Source organism: Sus scrofa, chromosome X, assembly GCF_054392235.1.
Source record: "Sus scrofa isolate SSC_HxYL_T2T_F1_AM1 chromosome X, Sscrofa_HxYL_maternal_Yorkshire_Landrace_v2.0, whole genome shotgun sequence".
NCBI classification, from domain to species: domain Eukaryota; kingdom Metazoa; phylum Chordata; class Mammalia; order Artiodactyla; family Suidae; genus Sus; species Sus scrofa.
Window position 1 is genome coordinate 66918548 of NC_139401.1, and position 17455 is coordinate 66936002.

The 17455-nt window shown below is 37.9% G+C and overlaps 1 protein-coding gene across 6 annotated transcripts in view; it reads right to left on the reverse strand.

Annotated features, from left to right (window-relative positions):
• The window catches only part of TEX11 (testis expressed 11), a 382097-nt gene extending 366116 nt beyond the window's left edge, over positions 1 to 15981 (reverse strand). For 4 of the 6 annotated variants that reach the window (XR_014835136.1, XM_003484125.5, XM_085007268.1 and 1 more), the window contains exons 1-2: positions 15915 to 15981; positions 15217 to 15275 (exon numbers count right to left, since the gene is read on the reverse strand). Coding sequence is in view for 4 of the 6 variants with exons in the window: in XM_003484125.5 (XP_003484173.3) it covers positions 15217 to 15253 (37 nt within the window). In the remaining 2 variants the exon portion in view is untranslated. Of the gene's footprint in view, positions 1 to 15216; positions 15276 to 15353; positions 15558 to 15914 lie in introns of those variants that run through there. The other 2 variants (XR_014835135.1, XM_085007267.1) reach the window with 1 other exon arrangement.
• Positions 15982 to 17455: the final 1474 nt, after the last annotated feature.

Consider the following 17455-nt stretch of genomic DNA (forward strand, 5'->3'; position numbering starts at 1 on the left):
AAAAAACAAATTTATTTCTTAAAGTTCTGGAGGCTGGGAAGTCCAAGATCAAGATATTGGCTGACTTGGTTCCTGGTGAGACTCTTTTTTTCTGGCTTGTAGACAGCTGTCTTCTCCTTGAATCCTCATGAGAAAGAGGAGGAGAGGGGAAAACAGTACAATCTTCAAATAAATTCTATATGCTCTAGAAGTCACTTGTTTATACCTTAATAATCATTACTCATTCTCAAAGTAAAACATATTAACTTTACAAATAGTAATGTTATTATAGGTCATCTTAAAACTATAAAATAGAAATTAACAATGCCTTCAAAACTAGAAAATGTAGAAATTCTAAAGGGAGACTTAGATATATGCTCTGCAAAATTTAAATACTTAATACTTTAAAGCATTAGGCAGACATAGCTAACTTACACTGCTTCTAAAGTCCTGACCTTACTTTGTGAGAAAAAAGTGACATGCCCAATTAGCAAAAACATTAACCAGTTATTGAATCTGTACAAATGATGTCACCATTTTCTAAGCAGTCTGAGCTCCAGACTCCATACAGCTGAATCTTACTAGGCCACAGAATTCCTTAAAAACCAAATATGATGTAGAATCATAACTGATACCTTTCATATTATCAAAGTTGAGGTTTTTTTCAAATTCATGTAACAGAGATTTATACCTACATGTCTAATTTCTTGCAACATTTCTGAGCATTAACTAGCAAGAATGCTGTTAGCATTCATTAACAATACTATAAAAGCACTTTCTGGAAGATTTTTTTATGCTGCCACAATAAACAGATGTTTAACCTACTACAATAAACAATAAATCTGCTAAATGCAAATTTTTCAGTTAAATATCAGAAAACAGATTCACATAAAGACTTCATAAAGCAAATTATTTTCAAATACACTCAAAAAAATTTTTTTGTCTTCTTAGGACCGCACCTGTAGCATGTCGAAATTCCTAGGCTAGGGGTCAAATCAGAGCTGCAGCCTCCAGCCTAGGCCACAGCCATGGCACCCAGGATCCAAGCCATGTCTGCAACCTATACCAGAGCTCATGGCAACACCAGATCCTTTAACCCACTGAGCAAGGCCAGGGATCAAACTTACATCCTCATGTCAAGTTCATTTCTGCTGAGCCACAACAGGAACTCCCCTCAAATATTTTTTAAAGCTCATTAGTACCCACTGCATGATCATACATGTTAGGGAAAATATACATATTTTATATACCTCAGGTGATGATATGTAAAGATAAAAAACCTCTAGCTTCCTTACTCCCATAAATTAATTGAAAGGCTAATATATATCTTGACTCTTCTAAGATTAGCTAAGATTAGGCTGAGAAGTACATATTTATAGCCTTAGCTCAAAATTTTGATAACAGAATTAGGAAAATTTAGAATGGGAGAAAATATTTGCAAATCAAATATCTGATAAGGGCTTAATATCCCAAATATATTAAGAAATCATACAACTCAATAGCAAAAAAATCCAATTTAAAAATGGACAGAGAATCTGAATAGACATTTTTTCCAAGGAAAATATAGTGACAGGCAACAGGCACATGAAAAAATGATGCTCAACATTGCAAATCATCAGGATAATGCAAATCAAAACCTGAATGAGCCATCACCTCACACCTGTTAGAATGGCCATCATCAAAAAGACAAGCAATAACCAGTCTTGGTGAGGATGTGGAAAAAAGGAACCCTTGACACTGTTGGTAGAAATGTAAACTGGTGCAGCCACTATGAAAAAACAGTAAGAAGGTTCTTCAAAAAATTAAAACGAGAACTATCATACTTCTGGGTATTTATCCAAAGAAAATGAAAACACTAACTTGAAAAGATATATGCACTCCCATGTTTACTGCATTGTTTACAATAGCCAAGATGTGGAAAGAACATAAGTGTCTATCAATGGATAAATGGATAAAGGAAATGTGGTAAACATATACAAAGGAATGTTATTCACCCATTGCAAAGAATGAAATCTTGCCATTTGTAACATGGATGGACCTTAAAGGCATTATGCTAAGTGAAGTAAGTCAGACAAAGAAAGACAAATACCATATGACCTCATTTACATATGGACTCATTAAAAAAAAAAAAAAGACACAGGAAACAAACTGTGGTTGCCAGAAACAGGGGATGGAGGGTGGGCCAAATGGGTGAAGGAAGTCAAAAGGTACAAACATCTAGTTATAAAAAAATGTCAGGGAGTTCCCGTTGTGGCACAATGGAAATGAATCTGACAAGGAACCATGAGGTTGTGGGTTCGATCCCTGGCCTTGCTCAGTGGGTTAACGATCCGGCGTTGCCGTGAGCTGTGGTGTAGGCCACAGACGCAACTCGGATCCCGCATTGCTGTGGCCCTGGCATAGGCTGGTGATTACAGCTCCGATTCGACCCCTAGGCAGGGAACCTCCCACATGCCACGGGAGCGGCCCAAGAAATGGCAAAAAGACAAATAAATAAATAAATAAATAAACGTCATAAGGATATAACTGACAGCATGGTGAATATAGTTAATACTATACTGCACATTTAAAAATTGCTAAGAGAGTAAATCTTAAAAGTTCTCAACACAAGAAAAAATTATAACTATGTGTGGTGATGGATGTTAACTAGACTTACTGTGCTGATCATTTTGTAACATATACAAATCCAGAATCTTTATGTTATACACCTGAAACTAATACAATAATGTTGTATGTCAACTATACCTCAATAAAAAATAACTAAGAAAGTTTTTTGTCTTTTTTTTTAGGGCCACACCCACAGCATATGGAAGTTCCCAGGCTAGGGGTCGAATCGGAGCTGTTGCTGCTAGGCTACGCCACAGCCACAGCAACGCCAGATCCTTAACCCACAGAGCTAGGCCAAGGATCAAACCTATGTCTTTATGGATACTAATCGGATTTGTTCCCACTGAGCCATGACAGGAACTCCGGAAAGTTTCTTAAATGATGTTTTAAATTTTCTAAACATCGTTTAAAAACATTTCTTGAAAATATTTTTGAAAAGAAAACAAAAACCCAATATAAATTTTAAATTTTGAATTCCTTTAAAAAAAATCCAGATATTTTATTAGAATATCAATTACAACTTCTATTTACATACTATATGAGACTGTGAAGATACTGATTTTGATTTGTGAATGTTCTCTTAATGTATTATATAATTCATTCTTTGTCAAAATAATTGTCCTTTCAAAACATATTTTCAGTGTCATTCAGTTGAGCAACTTGACTGACACCAGCTGAGGCAATGACAGCACTGCAGTTCTTTAGGATGAAATGCAGTCAGCAAAGCTGGGTAAGCAGTAGAGATCACATAGCTGAATGGTTGAGAGTTATACTATGAAGTAGACTTGCCTCTGGGAGAAGCTCAGAAAAGAGCTCCTATAAATACAGCCTATTCCTAAGATGTGAAGACAACATCCCATATTAAGGTTATATCAAGCAAGATTGTACATTTTGAAAGAGAGTGATTAAATTATCTTCCTGGCTGCTGAAAAAAACTATGATTTACAACATTATTTAAGTCAATTTGATTTAAATGAGATTTATCCTAGTTAAAACTGGGGAGTCACTCTTTGAGACAGCCATGTTAATCAGTACCAATTAATTCTGATTAGATAGACAGCATTCTAGGTATAATACAACACAAAATAAACTTCTTCCCTGTCCTTGAGGAAGGGAGTTTCTGTTATAACATAGAAAAAAATCTATCAACAGTCTGCCAAGTCTCTCCCCATGACCTCCATCAACTCAACCAGTCATTCAAAAGCCAAAGCAGTTCAAAGACCTGCCAGGGTCAATTTCAGATTTTACCACAAATCACAAGGATTATCTGCAACTTCTCTAGTGAGAAAAGAAACAAAAATGACAATAAAATTAACATTTGCATAGTGCTTTATGGTCTAAAAGCTTCTTCATATGCATTCTCATTTAATCATCAGTCTACTCTGTAAGGAATACTTTTATTTTACAAGATATGGGAACTGAGATTTAACAAAGTATAGTGACTTCTCAAAGGTGACACAAAGAGAAAGAGCAAACTAAGACTTGAACCCAGGCTTTCTAATTTGAACTCCTGTACTTTTTACTACACTAGGCCTAGTAGGAAAGGCGTGGAAGAATTAACTTGCCAGGACTCTGGGACAACTAAAGAACAGCAGGGAAAGAAGAAATGAGCCAACACCATTCAGAGTGCTACACTATAATTCTAATTGTGGGCTAAGTAAAACTATTCCAGCAGAAGCTAGTTTAAATGAGGACAGTCAAAATATCCAAAACAATGTCAAAAGGGCATGTCAAAAAACTCAAGCAAACCCAGGACAAACAGGTTTAGTGATAGAAAGTATCATACTGTAAATCATACTTTCTGTGTTCATAGAGATAATCATTTTTCTTATACAATGTTCCAGGAGGACCCAACTGACAAACTGGGTATGGCACAAGAAAATCCAAGCAGCAAAGCATAATGCAAAAGTCAGGTGGAACTTCTTGCGCCATAGTTCCAAGAGAATTATTCACAGCAGTGTATTGCATTTCTGAGTAGCGTCTTGGTCCTGGAGGGCAACTAGGAAAGGATACAGGACCAGTTAATTCCATGACGATCATGACGACAATCAGCAATGATACAGTTCTAAAGCTCAACATGTGCCTAAAGTATGCCCCTAGCATGTTATATCTCAAATCTGAGAGCCAGTATAACTTCATTCTAGACCAATCTCTTCCCTACTCCATAATACTGTTACTCTTTCTTGCCCTGGACAGAACCGGCTCAGGAACTGGAGCAAATCTAAGCCTTGGCTCATCAGATGATAAAGCTATGTAAACTTTTAGAGGGCAACTGGCTGGGAGTGGGGGGTGAAAAGACAAAAGCTGACTATATCACGCTAACCAAAAAAAGGAAATTTCCAGCTTGATCCTGGTGAGGAAACACATCCAGTCACACCCAGGGCACTTAGCTTTAGAGACTAAAGGGCAGGATTATACCTTCACTGAACAAACTATAAACAGTAGGAACCACAACTCAGTCCTCTCAACAAATACACATTGTAAATGTTGCAATGAATTTGGCATTTTATTTCTTTCACACTCCTATAAGTGCAAGGTCAATAACCAAACTCAACTTGTCAATTAATTCAATCCTTCCCCTAACCATTTGTAAATACTTATGAAGTAACTGTATATATTACTCTTTTATTCTCATTACATCCTGTCACCCACTGTAGTTGAGCCCTGCTATTCTTGACTGAGAATCTTTTATTTAGCTAATATCTGGTTTATTTTAGTTACTGTGGTTATCAAAGTCTATATCTATCTATTTAACAACTTAATTAACTTCTGTTTACTGTGCACTAGGCAAGACACTTGCTTAGTAGATTCACATCTAAACCAGACCAGATACAATATCTGGTAAGATTGGAAATGCAGTAAGTAGACTACAACACATTTGGGAGGCTGAAGTGGATTAGCTAGGCTGAGTACATTATAGCAACTTTCACCAAAGAGGTCTTTGAAGGAAGAAAGAAGTCTAAGTTGATTCAACTGTCTTTGAAGTTTCTTATCTCTATACTATTGCAATCTACACACAATATATATAAAATAAAACTTTCTTACAAAAGAGGTCAAATGTTTAGTGAAATCAAACGGCTCAATGGCTAATTTTCCACACAAGATATCTTTCCATTCCTAATAGAATGCACTAGTTACTTAGATGATTGCTACAAAAAATGTCATTAAAAAATCAAGCATCTTATAAACTGCTTTTGATGGTGATGGAATAACACAGGAGAGCTTTATCTGAGCCCATGTGCATTTCCAAATCATCATCAGAAATATATAGTCATCCCAGAGTTCCCATTGTGGCTCAGTGGTTAACGAATCCGACTAGGAACCATGAGGTTGCGGGTTCGGTCCCTGGCCTTGCTCAGTGGGTTAACGATCCGGCGTTGCCGTGAGCTATGGTGTAGGTCGCAGACGCGGCTCGGATCCCGTGTTGCTGTGGCTCTGGTATAGGCGGCTACAGCTCTGATTCGGCCCCTAGCCTGGGAATCTCCATACGCTGCGGGAGTGGCCCTAGAAAAGGCAAACAGACAAAAAAATAAAAACTAAAAAAAAAAAAAAAAAGAAAGAAAGAAATATATAGTCATCCCTGGTGGCGGTTTTGTTATCCTTGCAGGCAATATGAATGAAATAGACAAGAGTTCATTCACTAATTCAATGAACATTTAATGATAATCAGCTATTTTGCTAAGTACCAAAGTTATAATATAAACAAGACATAGTTCCCTCCCTTGAGGAGCTTACATACATTTCCACACAAGATATATATGGATACACATTATGAATTAACCAATTTTTAGAGCTGTAAGTAACCTTAAAATTCTAGTAACACACTCTAATTTTATAATTGATTAAGGTAAGCATAGAAAAGTTAATTAACTTGCCCAAGAACAAAGCCATTAGTAGCACAGCCTGAACAAATCCCACAACAACTATATTCTTTCTGCTTTGGTTGGTGTCTGTATTTCTCCTTGTAAAATTTAATACAATAAATATTTATTGAATGTCTGATATCAGGCAGATACTAGGCACTGGCTAGGAATACAAATATAAGAGAGGAAGTCTACATCATCAAGTGGATCACTAAAGGAAATTAAAATTTAAAAACTTATAATATAATAAGTCCTGTAAGTGCAAGACGCCACAGGAATATAAAGGAAGAATTAAGTAACTGCCTATTTGAGAGTTTGGATATAGGAATGACAGGATAGGCTTCACTAAGGAGATATTTGAGGTGGGTCTTGAAGATTGCCAGGCAACATACCAAACAGAGGGAAGAACATTTAGGTGTTGAAAGCACAATGGGTTCAAATAACCATAAGTAGTTATGCATGGCTGGAGAAAAGGGTAAAGGAAGTTATAGGAAACACCACTAGAAAGGCATGTGGGGCCAGAGCTTGAAACACATTGTATAGCATACTAACAAAGTTCAATTCTGTTAGTTACACCATCTCTTTATCTTATAAACTATATTATTTCTACATAATATATGCATACCAAGTGACTTCAACAAGTGTATCAACAAGATTTCTGTACAAGCCATATAGAAACTGTGCTCATGATTCTGAGCTACATGGCACTCTCTTGGGACATTTCCTAATAATTTTGCATAATCTGACTGTGGCATTTAAAGGAATAGGAAAAAATAATCCAGGGAGGCTATCAAATTAATAAAGTCCTTTGAGATTCAATGGAAGTCAATCTTTTTTTTTTTTTTTTGCCTTTTCTAGGGCTGCACCCGCAGCATATGGAGGTTCTCAGGCTAGGGGTCTAATCAGAGCTATAGCCGCCAGCCTACACCACAGCCACAGCAATGCAGGATCTGAGCCACATCTGTGACCTACACCACAGCTCATGGCAACACCAGTCCTTAACCCACTGAGCGAGGCCAGGCATCGAACGTGCAACCTCATGGTTCCTAGTCGAATTCATTAACTACTGAGCCAAAACGGGAACTCCAGAAGTCAATATTTTTCTTTTTGGCCACACTCACAGCATGTGGAAATTCCTTAGTCAGGGATCAAACCCGAGCCACAGCAGTGACCCAAGCCACTGCAGTGACAACACCAGATCCTTAACCTGCTGCATCAGAAGAGAACTCCGAAAGTCAATCTTGAGTTTTCCTACTAAAATTTTTAGTCTAGATCTGCAATCTAACATGGCAGCCACATGTGACTATTGAGCACTTGAAATGTAGTCAGTCCAAATTCAGATGGGCTATAATTGTAAAAATGCAAATCAGATTTCAAAATTTAGTATGAGAAAACAATGTAAAATATCTCAGTAATTTTGTATACTGGTTACATGTTGAAATATTTTGGATGTTTGGGGCAAAATTATTATCACTATTATTATTACTTAAAATAACTATACTTGTTTCACTCTGCTTTTTTTTTGTTTGTTTTTACAGCCACATCTGTGCCATATGGAAGTTCCCAGGCCAGGTGTTGAATTGCAGCTACAGCCGCAGCGCAGGCCTACACCACAGCCATACCAACAGCGGATTCAAGCCGCATCTGTGACCTACACCACAGCTTGCAGCAACACCAGATCCTTAACCCACTGAGCAAGGCCAGGGATCAAACCCACATCTTGTGGACCCTACTTCAGGGTCTTAACCCACTGACCACATAGGAACTCCTCTCTGCTTTTTTTCCTGGTTCTTTTTTCAAATTTAATTTTATTTTTAATGTCCTCTCTGCTTTTTAAATGTGGCTACTAGAAATTTTTAAATTACATTTGTAGCTCACATTATATTTCTATTGAACAGGGCTGGTCTAGAGTATACATTGTCATTGGCTTCTGAAGATTTGATGACACAAGTTAGTTATTATCTACTTCCTTAACAGTCATCACAGATTTAACAGAAAAAAAGAAAGTAAAAATCCATATATTTTAATAGACCATAACGATGTCTATATAACAGCAAATATGAAGATGTTAAAATCTAGAAAACGGAGAATTGTCTCCAAAGTAACCATAGGAAAAGGAGTTCTAAGGCTTGATAAATAATTGCCATTCTTTTTTTTAATTACTCAATGAATTTTATTACATCTATAGTTGTACAATGATCACTGCCATTCTTTAAGAAGAAATAATTTTAATGGCGAGAAGGACACTGGGCTAAATTATCTTGGTACAACTATTCTTTCAACAACACTCAACTTTTTGCTATTCCCATGTTAAGTCACATTCTTTTTTGTATGGTCCTGGTGCTTATAAAGACGAGGAACTTTTTCTTTCTGAATCAAGCAGGGCAGTTTTAGGAAGTCCCCTGGCCCAGTTGCTAATGTTTCTTAAATTAAGAAGTAGGGCCTTTCAAAACGTGTCCTCCAGAAAGGAAATACTCTAGAAAATCTATTGAAACCTGGTTACAAAATACTTTACATCTCAGCAAATCCACTCCTAGATATTTCCCCCAAGAGAAATGAAAACCTAAATTACTTAAAACTAATACACGAATATTCATAGCAACTTTATTCATCATAGCCAAAAATGTCCACCAACTGATGACTGGATAAACAAATTGTGATACATCATTCAGTGGAATGCTACTAAACAATAAAAAGGAACAATATGGATATACATATGCAACAATATGGATGACTCACATATCAGTCATATACACAACAACATGGATGACTCTCAAAACAATTATGCTTAGTAAAGGACACCATGGGAAAAAAAAAGAGTACATCCATATGATTTCATTTATAAACTAATCTGCAATGACAGAAATTGTAACAGTGGTTGCCTAGGGTGGAGGATGGGGGATAGACTGACAGCAAGGGGATACAGCAGAATTCTGAGATGAAAATGTTCAATCTTGATTGTAATGGTGGTTATATGGGTTACATCTGAGGAAAAAAACGCATCAATCTATATACTTAATAGTGTGTGAATTTTACTGTATGTAAATTATACCTCAATAAAATTAATTTCTAAGAAAGAATACAGGAAAAAAAGGAGTTTCCTGGTGGCTCAGCAGGTTGAGGACCCAGTATTGTCAGTGCTGTGGTGGCATGGATTCAATCCCTGGTCCAGGAACTTCTGCATGCCACAGGTGCACCCAAAAAGAAAAGAGAAAGGTACAGCAGAAATTATCACAACCTTGTAAATCAACTATACTTCAATAAAAATTTTAAAAAAAAAAGAAAAAGAAAAAGGAAGAAGGAAGAGGTGGAGAAGGAAAGAAAGAAAAGGTACTGCAGAGCTGAAATTCCTGAAGGCTGTAGGTCAGGAGCAGGAACAGCACTGTGTGGCATCAAACTCTGTTCAACATAAAGAAGGCAGCCTCAAAGATGAACAGGAAGTTTGTCCTCTTTGACCACCCTCACCCATTTCCCTCATCCTCACCCCTGCAAAACTGTATCTTTGTGAGGTGACAGATATCTTAACTAACTTTATCATGGTAATCATTTTACAATATATACATACATATAATAACACTATACTATACACCTTAAACTTACAATAATATGTCATTTATACCTCAATACAGCTGGCGGGATTGGAAGGTGAATAGAAGTTCATATACAGAGAGCCCCAAGAGCCCTTCAACGAGATGAACTAAAATTCTAAACCTAGAGATCAAGTTAAGTATACAACAAGAGTCGCCAGACTTTGCAGACAAGAGCAAAATCAGGCAGGTTGAAAAAGCATACTCAAAGTGTGCCGCTTAACAAATTGACATCAATGTGAAATGAAGTTGTTTTGTTTTGATTTGTTCTGTTTTTGGTTGCAGCATGCAAAGGCTTGATATGGGGCTGCAGCAGTGAAAGTACAAAATCTTAACCACTAGACCACCAGGGAATTCCCTGAAGTAAGTTTTTAATGGCATACCATTCTGTCCTTGGCCCTATCCTATTTAACAATTTTATCAATGATTTGGATAAAGAAGCTGAGAGAGAAACAGATTAACAAATAAGATAGAAGACATAATCAGGAACAAAAATTAAATTTCCAGTTCTAGCAATGAAATTAATGTAAGAAAAAATTAAAGTCCTTCGTTTAAATCTTCTAAACTAACTGTACCAATATACGATGGGCAAGATGTAGCTTAATAAAAGCATGTACTTAAAAAACAAAGACTTGAGGGTCTTCTGGGGACCAAAAGCCCAAAATGAGTCATTAGTGTGGTGTGACTGCCATCACTCAAAAAAAAAAAAAAAGGAAAAAAATCAATCTTAGCTACATCAGTATCTGAAGAGAATGATGATCACGCCTAAATCTAAAAAGAAAAATCATTTTGAGCTGATCATATTGAACCTAGAGAACTGAGTTCTGTTCTAGGTACCATACATTAAGGAATAACAGGAAAGAATAGAGCATGTTCAGAGGAGAGTACAAAAAATAATGAGAGGACTAGAAACTATGTAATATGAGGAATGAGTGAAAAAACTCAAAATATTGAATCTGAAGAAGAGACTTCCCAGGGAACATAAGTATCTTCAAATAGTTGAAGAGCTGACATGCAGAAAAGGAGTTACAATTATTTAGATCCAGTGAGTATAACTTAAACCAATTTCTACTCCTTTTTGGCTTTGAAATTGATTGGAATTGTTGGTACAAGAAGATGGATGTTATGTCACTTCTCCCTGAGAAGAAAATGAGCTATCACTTGGCCTTTTGTGGTCCATTTTTACAAAATTTGACTGAAAAGGTTATGTACACAGAAAACTCAAATGGCCAATATAGCTATAAAAATAAACCCAATTTCACTTGTTATCGGGGAAATGCAAATTAAAACATCCATGTAAGATTATAACATTGGGAAAATGAAACTGGCTGAAGGTTATATGGGAACTCTCTCTACTATCTTTGTAACTCTTCTGCAAATCTAAAATTATCCTAGGAGTTCCCGTCATGGTGCAGTGGTTAACGAATCCAACTAGGAACCATGAGGTTGTGGGTTCGATCCCTGGCCTTGCTTGGCGGGTTAAGGATCCGGCGTTGCCGTGAGCTGTGGTGTAGGCCACAGACGCAGCTAGGATCTGCCGTTGCTGTGGCTATGCCATAGGCTGGCAGCTGTAGCTCCGATTAGACCCCTAGCCTGGGAACCTCCATGTGTCACAGGAGCTGCTTTAGAAAAGGCAAAAAGAGGAGTTCCCGTCGGAGCACAGCAGAAGCGAATCTGACTAGGAACCATGAGGTTTCAGGTTCGATCCCTGGTCTTGCTCAATGGGTTAAAGATCCAGCATTGCCATGAGCTGTGGTGTAGGTTGCAGACTGGGCTTGGATCTGGCGTTGCTGTGGCTCTCGCATAGGCCAGCACTTAGAGCTCCTATTCAACCCCTAGCCTGGGAACCTCCATGTGCCCCGAGTGCAATCCTAAAAAGACAAAAAAAAAAAAAAAAAAAAAAAAAAAAGAAAAGGCAAAAAGACACACACACACAAAAAAAACTAAAATTATCCTAAAAATATTATTTCAAAACAACAACACTCTTCGTACAAGCGAAATTTGTCTGACAAAACCAAATATAAGCTAGAATATAGAGAAAAGAGAAAAGAAGAGGAATATAAATTGTTAAAACTTTGGATAGCAATTTGGCAATATTTGTTAGGTTAAAGATGCTTGTAACTTTTGATCAAGTAGTTCGACTTCTTAATATATACCTCAGAACAGCACCACCACTATCACTATAGGGCAGCCACAAGCTACATGTGACTATTTGGCACTTGAAATATGGCAAGTCCAGGAGTTCCCATTGTGGCTCAGTGGTAATGAACCCAAATAGTATCCACAAGTATGTGGGTTCGATCCCTGGCCTCCACTCGGTTAAGGATCTGGCGTTGCTGTGACTGTCATAGGCCAGCAGCTGCAGCTCCAATTTGACCCCTAGTCTGGGAGCCTCCATAAGCTGTGGGTGCTGACCTAAAAAGCCAAAAAAAAAACAAAAAACAAAAAAGCAAGTCCAGGAGTTCTCACTGTGGCACAGCAGTTTAAGAACCCAGTGTTGTCTCTGTGGCAGCACAGGTTTGCCCTCAGGCCTGGTGCAGTGGGTTAAGGATCTGGCATTGCCACAGCTACAGTGTAGGTCATAGCTGCAGCTGGGATTCAATCCCTGGCCAGGGAACTTCCATATGCCAAGGGTACAGACCAAAAAAAAGAAACATGGCAAGTCCAAAATGAGATATGCTTTAAGTATAAAATACATATCAGAAGTTCCCATTGTGGCTCAGCTGGTTAAGGACCTGATACAGTCTCTATGAGGATGCGGGTTCAATCCCTGGCCCTACTGGCCCCACTCAGTGGGTTAAGGATCTGGCATTACCACAAGCTACAGCACAGGTTGCAGATGCTGCTCAGATCTGGTATGGCTGTGGCTGTGGCGTAGGCCTCAGTTGCAGCTCCAATTTGACCCCTAGCCTGAGAATTTCCATATGCTGCACGTGCGGCCATAAAAATAAATAAATAGATGGATAAAACACATATCGGACTTAAAAGACTTTGTACAGAAAGAAAACAAATAATGTAAAATATTTCATTAATAATTTTATATTGATTACGTATTGAAATTATAACATTTTAGACATACTTAGCTAAATAATTTATATTATTAAAATTAATTTTTTTCTTCCTTTTTTTGGCCACACCCTCAACATATGGAAGTTCCCAGGCCAGGGATCCAATCTGCACCAAAGCAGTGACAATCGGATCCTTAACCACTAGGCCACTGGGAAATTCCCTATTTAACCTTTTCTATTTTTTATTTTTGTCTTTTTTTTTTTTTTTTTTTTTTGTCTTTTCTAGGGCTGCACCCATGGCATATGGAGGTTCCCAGGCTAGGGGTCAAATCGGAGCTGTAGCCACCAGCCTATACCAGAGCCACAGCAACGCCAGATCCAAGTCACGTCTTCAACTTACACCACAGCTTACGGCAACGCCAGATCCTTAACCCACTGAGCAAGGCCAGGGATCGAACCCACAACCTCATGGTTCCTAGTTGGATTCGTTCACCACTGAGCCATGACAGGAACTCCCCTATTTAACCTTTTTTAAAGTGGTACTAGAAAATATAAAATTATTTATGTTTGCATTACATTTCAATTGGTCAGCACTGCCCTAGAGCCTCACACACTGGTGCTCAAGAAATAATTTAGTGAGTCATAAGTAACATTTTTTAAAATGAAAAGGTATAGAATATTACACATCATAGTGCACTGCATGTAATAAGGTTAAAATGATTTCATTAAACTTTTGATATACTGTGATGTAAAATACATTTCCTTGCCATAGGTGGTGGTCAAAATGTTTGAAAGCTCTTGATAAACTCTCCAAAATAGTGTTAGTTGTCATGCTGTTGTTTGTAATAGCAAATATTTGAAACAACTCATACATCCAACAAAGTAGATTGGATAAATTGTGGTACACTCACATTAAATGTAATAGTGCTAATCAATAGTGTAAATAAATGAACTAGAACTAAAATATCCACATGGGTAAATATCCAAAACATAATACTGAGCAAAAAACACAAGTTGCAGGGGAAATAAAAATCATACAAAATGATACAATTTATGCAATATTTTAAAAGACGAAAAACAGGTACATTAATCTTTTAAGTTCTTTGGAACAGCAAAACATCTGAAGCATATGGAAAACTATTAAGATTCAACAAAACTCAGTGGTAGTTACATAGGTATTCATTATATTATTCTCCTTTTCTCTGTGCTTCAAATATTTATTTAAACACAATGTCTAAAAAAAATATACTTAAAAGTCATAATCTCTATTTAATATTTATATTTTTAAGATACTATAACCTAAATTAAAATTTAAGGTAGCTGGTAGTGGGCTTTGTTATTGCTTCAAAATGACAAGTGCTAACAAACTATTGACCTAAACTTTCTGAAATCATAGATTTGTAGCCACCTTGGTTACAACATATTTCACTATTATATGAAATCAGATCTGATCATATCCCCAGAAAAAATGAAATGTGATAAACTCTCCCATACCTGGCATGGTTAAGGAATCTGGTGTTCTAGTCAATCAAATAACTTTTGTTTACTAAGAATTCATACATAGAATACTAATTTTCAAAAGAATTAAGATACTACATATATATACATATATATACTACATATATATGAGCCACTGTACTATACATCTGAAACTAACACAACATTGTAAATCAACTATACTTCAATTTATTTTGGCCACGCCCAAGGCATGCAGAAGTTCCAGGGCCAGGGATGGAACGGGTGCCACAGCAGCAACCCAAGCCACAGCAGTGACAATGCCAGATCCTTAACCCACTGAGCTACCAGGGAACTCCTAATTTATTTTTTACTGATGATTATGGAAAGGCACTTCAGGACCTAACAGTAATTTTTAATGTATTTTTAACACAATAAATTTCTATGTCAAATTAATCCAGTGTCACTTTGCATGCCATAAAAATCCAAAGAAAATAAGCTATGAATTGTGAATTATTATGAATTCTATTTCCCTACACTAACTTATAAAAGGGCTCCAGCGTCTTAAACATCCACCCTGTTTTCTGGTACCAAAATGAGAAAAACTGGTTTTATAGATATTCCAGAAAGATAAAATTAGGCAAGGAAATTCATTTAGAAGATCTTACATAAGTCAGCAAACAGATTGACATTTTCTACCATATATAAGCTATATACCTTTAAAGTCCATGAAACGAAAATCAATATCGTCCATTTTTAATATCTCTCGGTCAGGCCTATGAAATAAGAAAATACTTTAATATTCTGTAACTCATCTTCCAGTTTCTCAATAAATTTCAATTTTTTCTTATTACTTGTTAACCAAAAGAAAAAATGCTGTGAAAATTTTAAAACCCAAGAAAAAAGCAGTTATGAGAGGCAGGACCAGGTTGCCCGGCCACATGAACCCGGGCTAGAGGAAATTTTCATCCCAAGTCTCTTCTTAGGACAATCTGCCCGGCAACACGAAAATCGGGACTTGGGGTACCCTGTGATTGGACCGCCTGGTCCATACGTTCAAAGCAACCAATCACTGACACTCCTTTTTCCCGCTCTCACAGACCTGCCTAGCGCCTCAGCTCCCCGCCCCCACAGTCACCAACCGTCAGCCTTCAACCGATTTTAGGTCCTTCAAATCCAAACTACAGCATCTATCATATTCCGTTTTCGGTGATCCCGCAACGCTCCCCCATACTTCATCCAAGTCCAAAAATCCTGCCTTCGCCCACCTTCCTTCATCCGAGAGTCAGCGCCATAGTTCAAAACTGTCGCCTCAGGATCACTTTAAAAGGTGCTGACCTAACGGGTCACATCTTCTTGCTAGTTAGAACCCATCCAACTAACCTGCATCTGACGCTCCTACAAAGACTACTCACCTCAGCCAGGACCGCTGACAGCACAATGCTCTCTGTGACCGACCACGGCCCTGCAGTGCCAGTAACTAACGCTTGGAAAGCTCCTCCCCCCATAGTGACGTCAATCAAAGGCACCGCCCAATTGACCTTTGCCCTCCATCGAGAGTCTGAGCCTCCTGGTGGCACAGTGCGGGCATTAAGTTCTAGGGATGCAGTTCAGAGGGCCGGGGTGAAAATCACTAAAAGTGAGGGAGTATAGTGCAACACTGAAACATAGCGCAATTGTTGTGAGAAGTGTGCAGGTGTGGAGAATTAGAGAAAGAGGAGAGAAAGGCTTTGAAAGAAAAAAGGGGATGGGAGAAAAAGGAAGGGGTTAGAGGAAGGAAGAGAGGGAGGAGAGGAGCGAGGGGGGAAAGAAAAGTAAACAATGTTGCCCACTGGTTATTAAAGAGTCAGAAATGTCATAAGTTGGGAGGTCCCCTTGTGGCTCAGCACGTTACAAACCCTACTAGTATCCATGAGGTTGTGGGTTCAATCCCTAGTCTCAGTCAGTGGGTTAGGGATCCATTTCTGGGAGCTGTGATGTAGGTTGCAGACAGGGCACAGATCTGGTTGCTGTTGCTATGAGTGTGGGTAGGCCGGCAGCTGGAGCTCTGTTTTGACCCCTAGCGTGGGAACCTCCATATGCCAGGGGTAGGGTCCTAAAAAAAAAAAGAAAAGGAAAAAAAGAAATTTCACAAGTGAAGGAAACAGAAAAACCCTGTAGTTCCAATTTGTGTTTCTACTGCCCTACCCTTGTCATATCTGAAGGAAACAACCCAATGACTCCCCTTTTGCAGGTTCACAGCGAGGGCATACCCAATTCCAAACAAATGGTTTTAGGGATGGTGTCGAATATATAAATATATAAATATGTGTTTGATTCCAGCTAAATCTACGGATGATGTTTGCAACCAAGGAGTTGACCCCTACTAAAATCTCCACTCAGAGACAGCAGTGTCAAGGCATGATGCCTCCAAATTTGGAGACAGCCCAAATCAAAACATTAACAAGCCTCCCACGTCTTCCCTCACTTACCCTTGTTTTAAGCCTTGTACACCTCAGTCAAGCCAGATGTGGAGCTGGCTTATAGGATAAAAAGATTGTGGCTTCAAATCTGGGAACACTAAAAGAGTTCCCTCATGACCCTGAAAGTCTCAGTCATTATTTATTGTGAAAAAGATGCGATTTCTAAAAATAATTACACCTTGCAAAATTGTCTGCATTTAAATCGCATAGTATAGTGAAGAAAAGGGGGGGACAGAAAGTACTGATATTAACTCGTTTTTGTTTGAATCCTCCTCTATTAAATCCTGCAGTTGGGTATTTATTTCACAATCCTAGATTGCTAAATTGGGAGAAGTCTGGTGCAAAAAAGGCAGTAGACTATCCCATAATGACTGAACCCTTATGCAGTACATACTAGGTGACCTGGCACTAGCTACTTAGAATCTCAGCACCTCAATTTCCTCATCTGCAAGATGGGAATAAAAGTAATTCTAGGCTTCTGGCTCAATGGAATA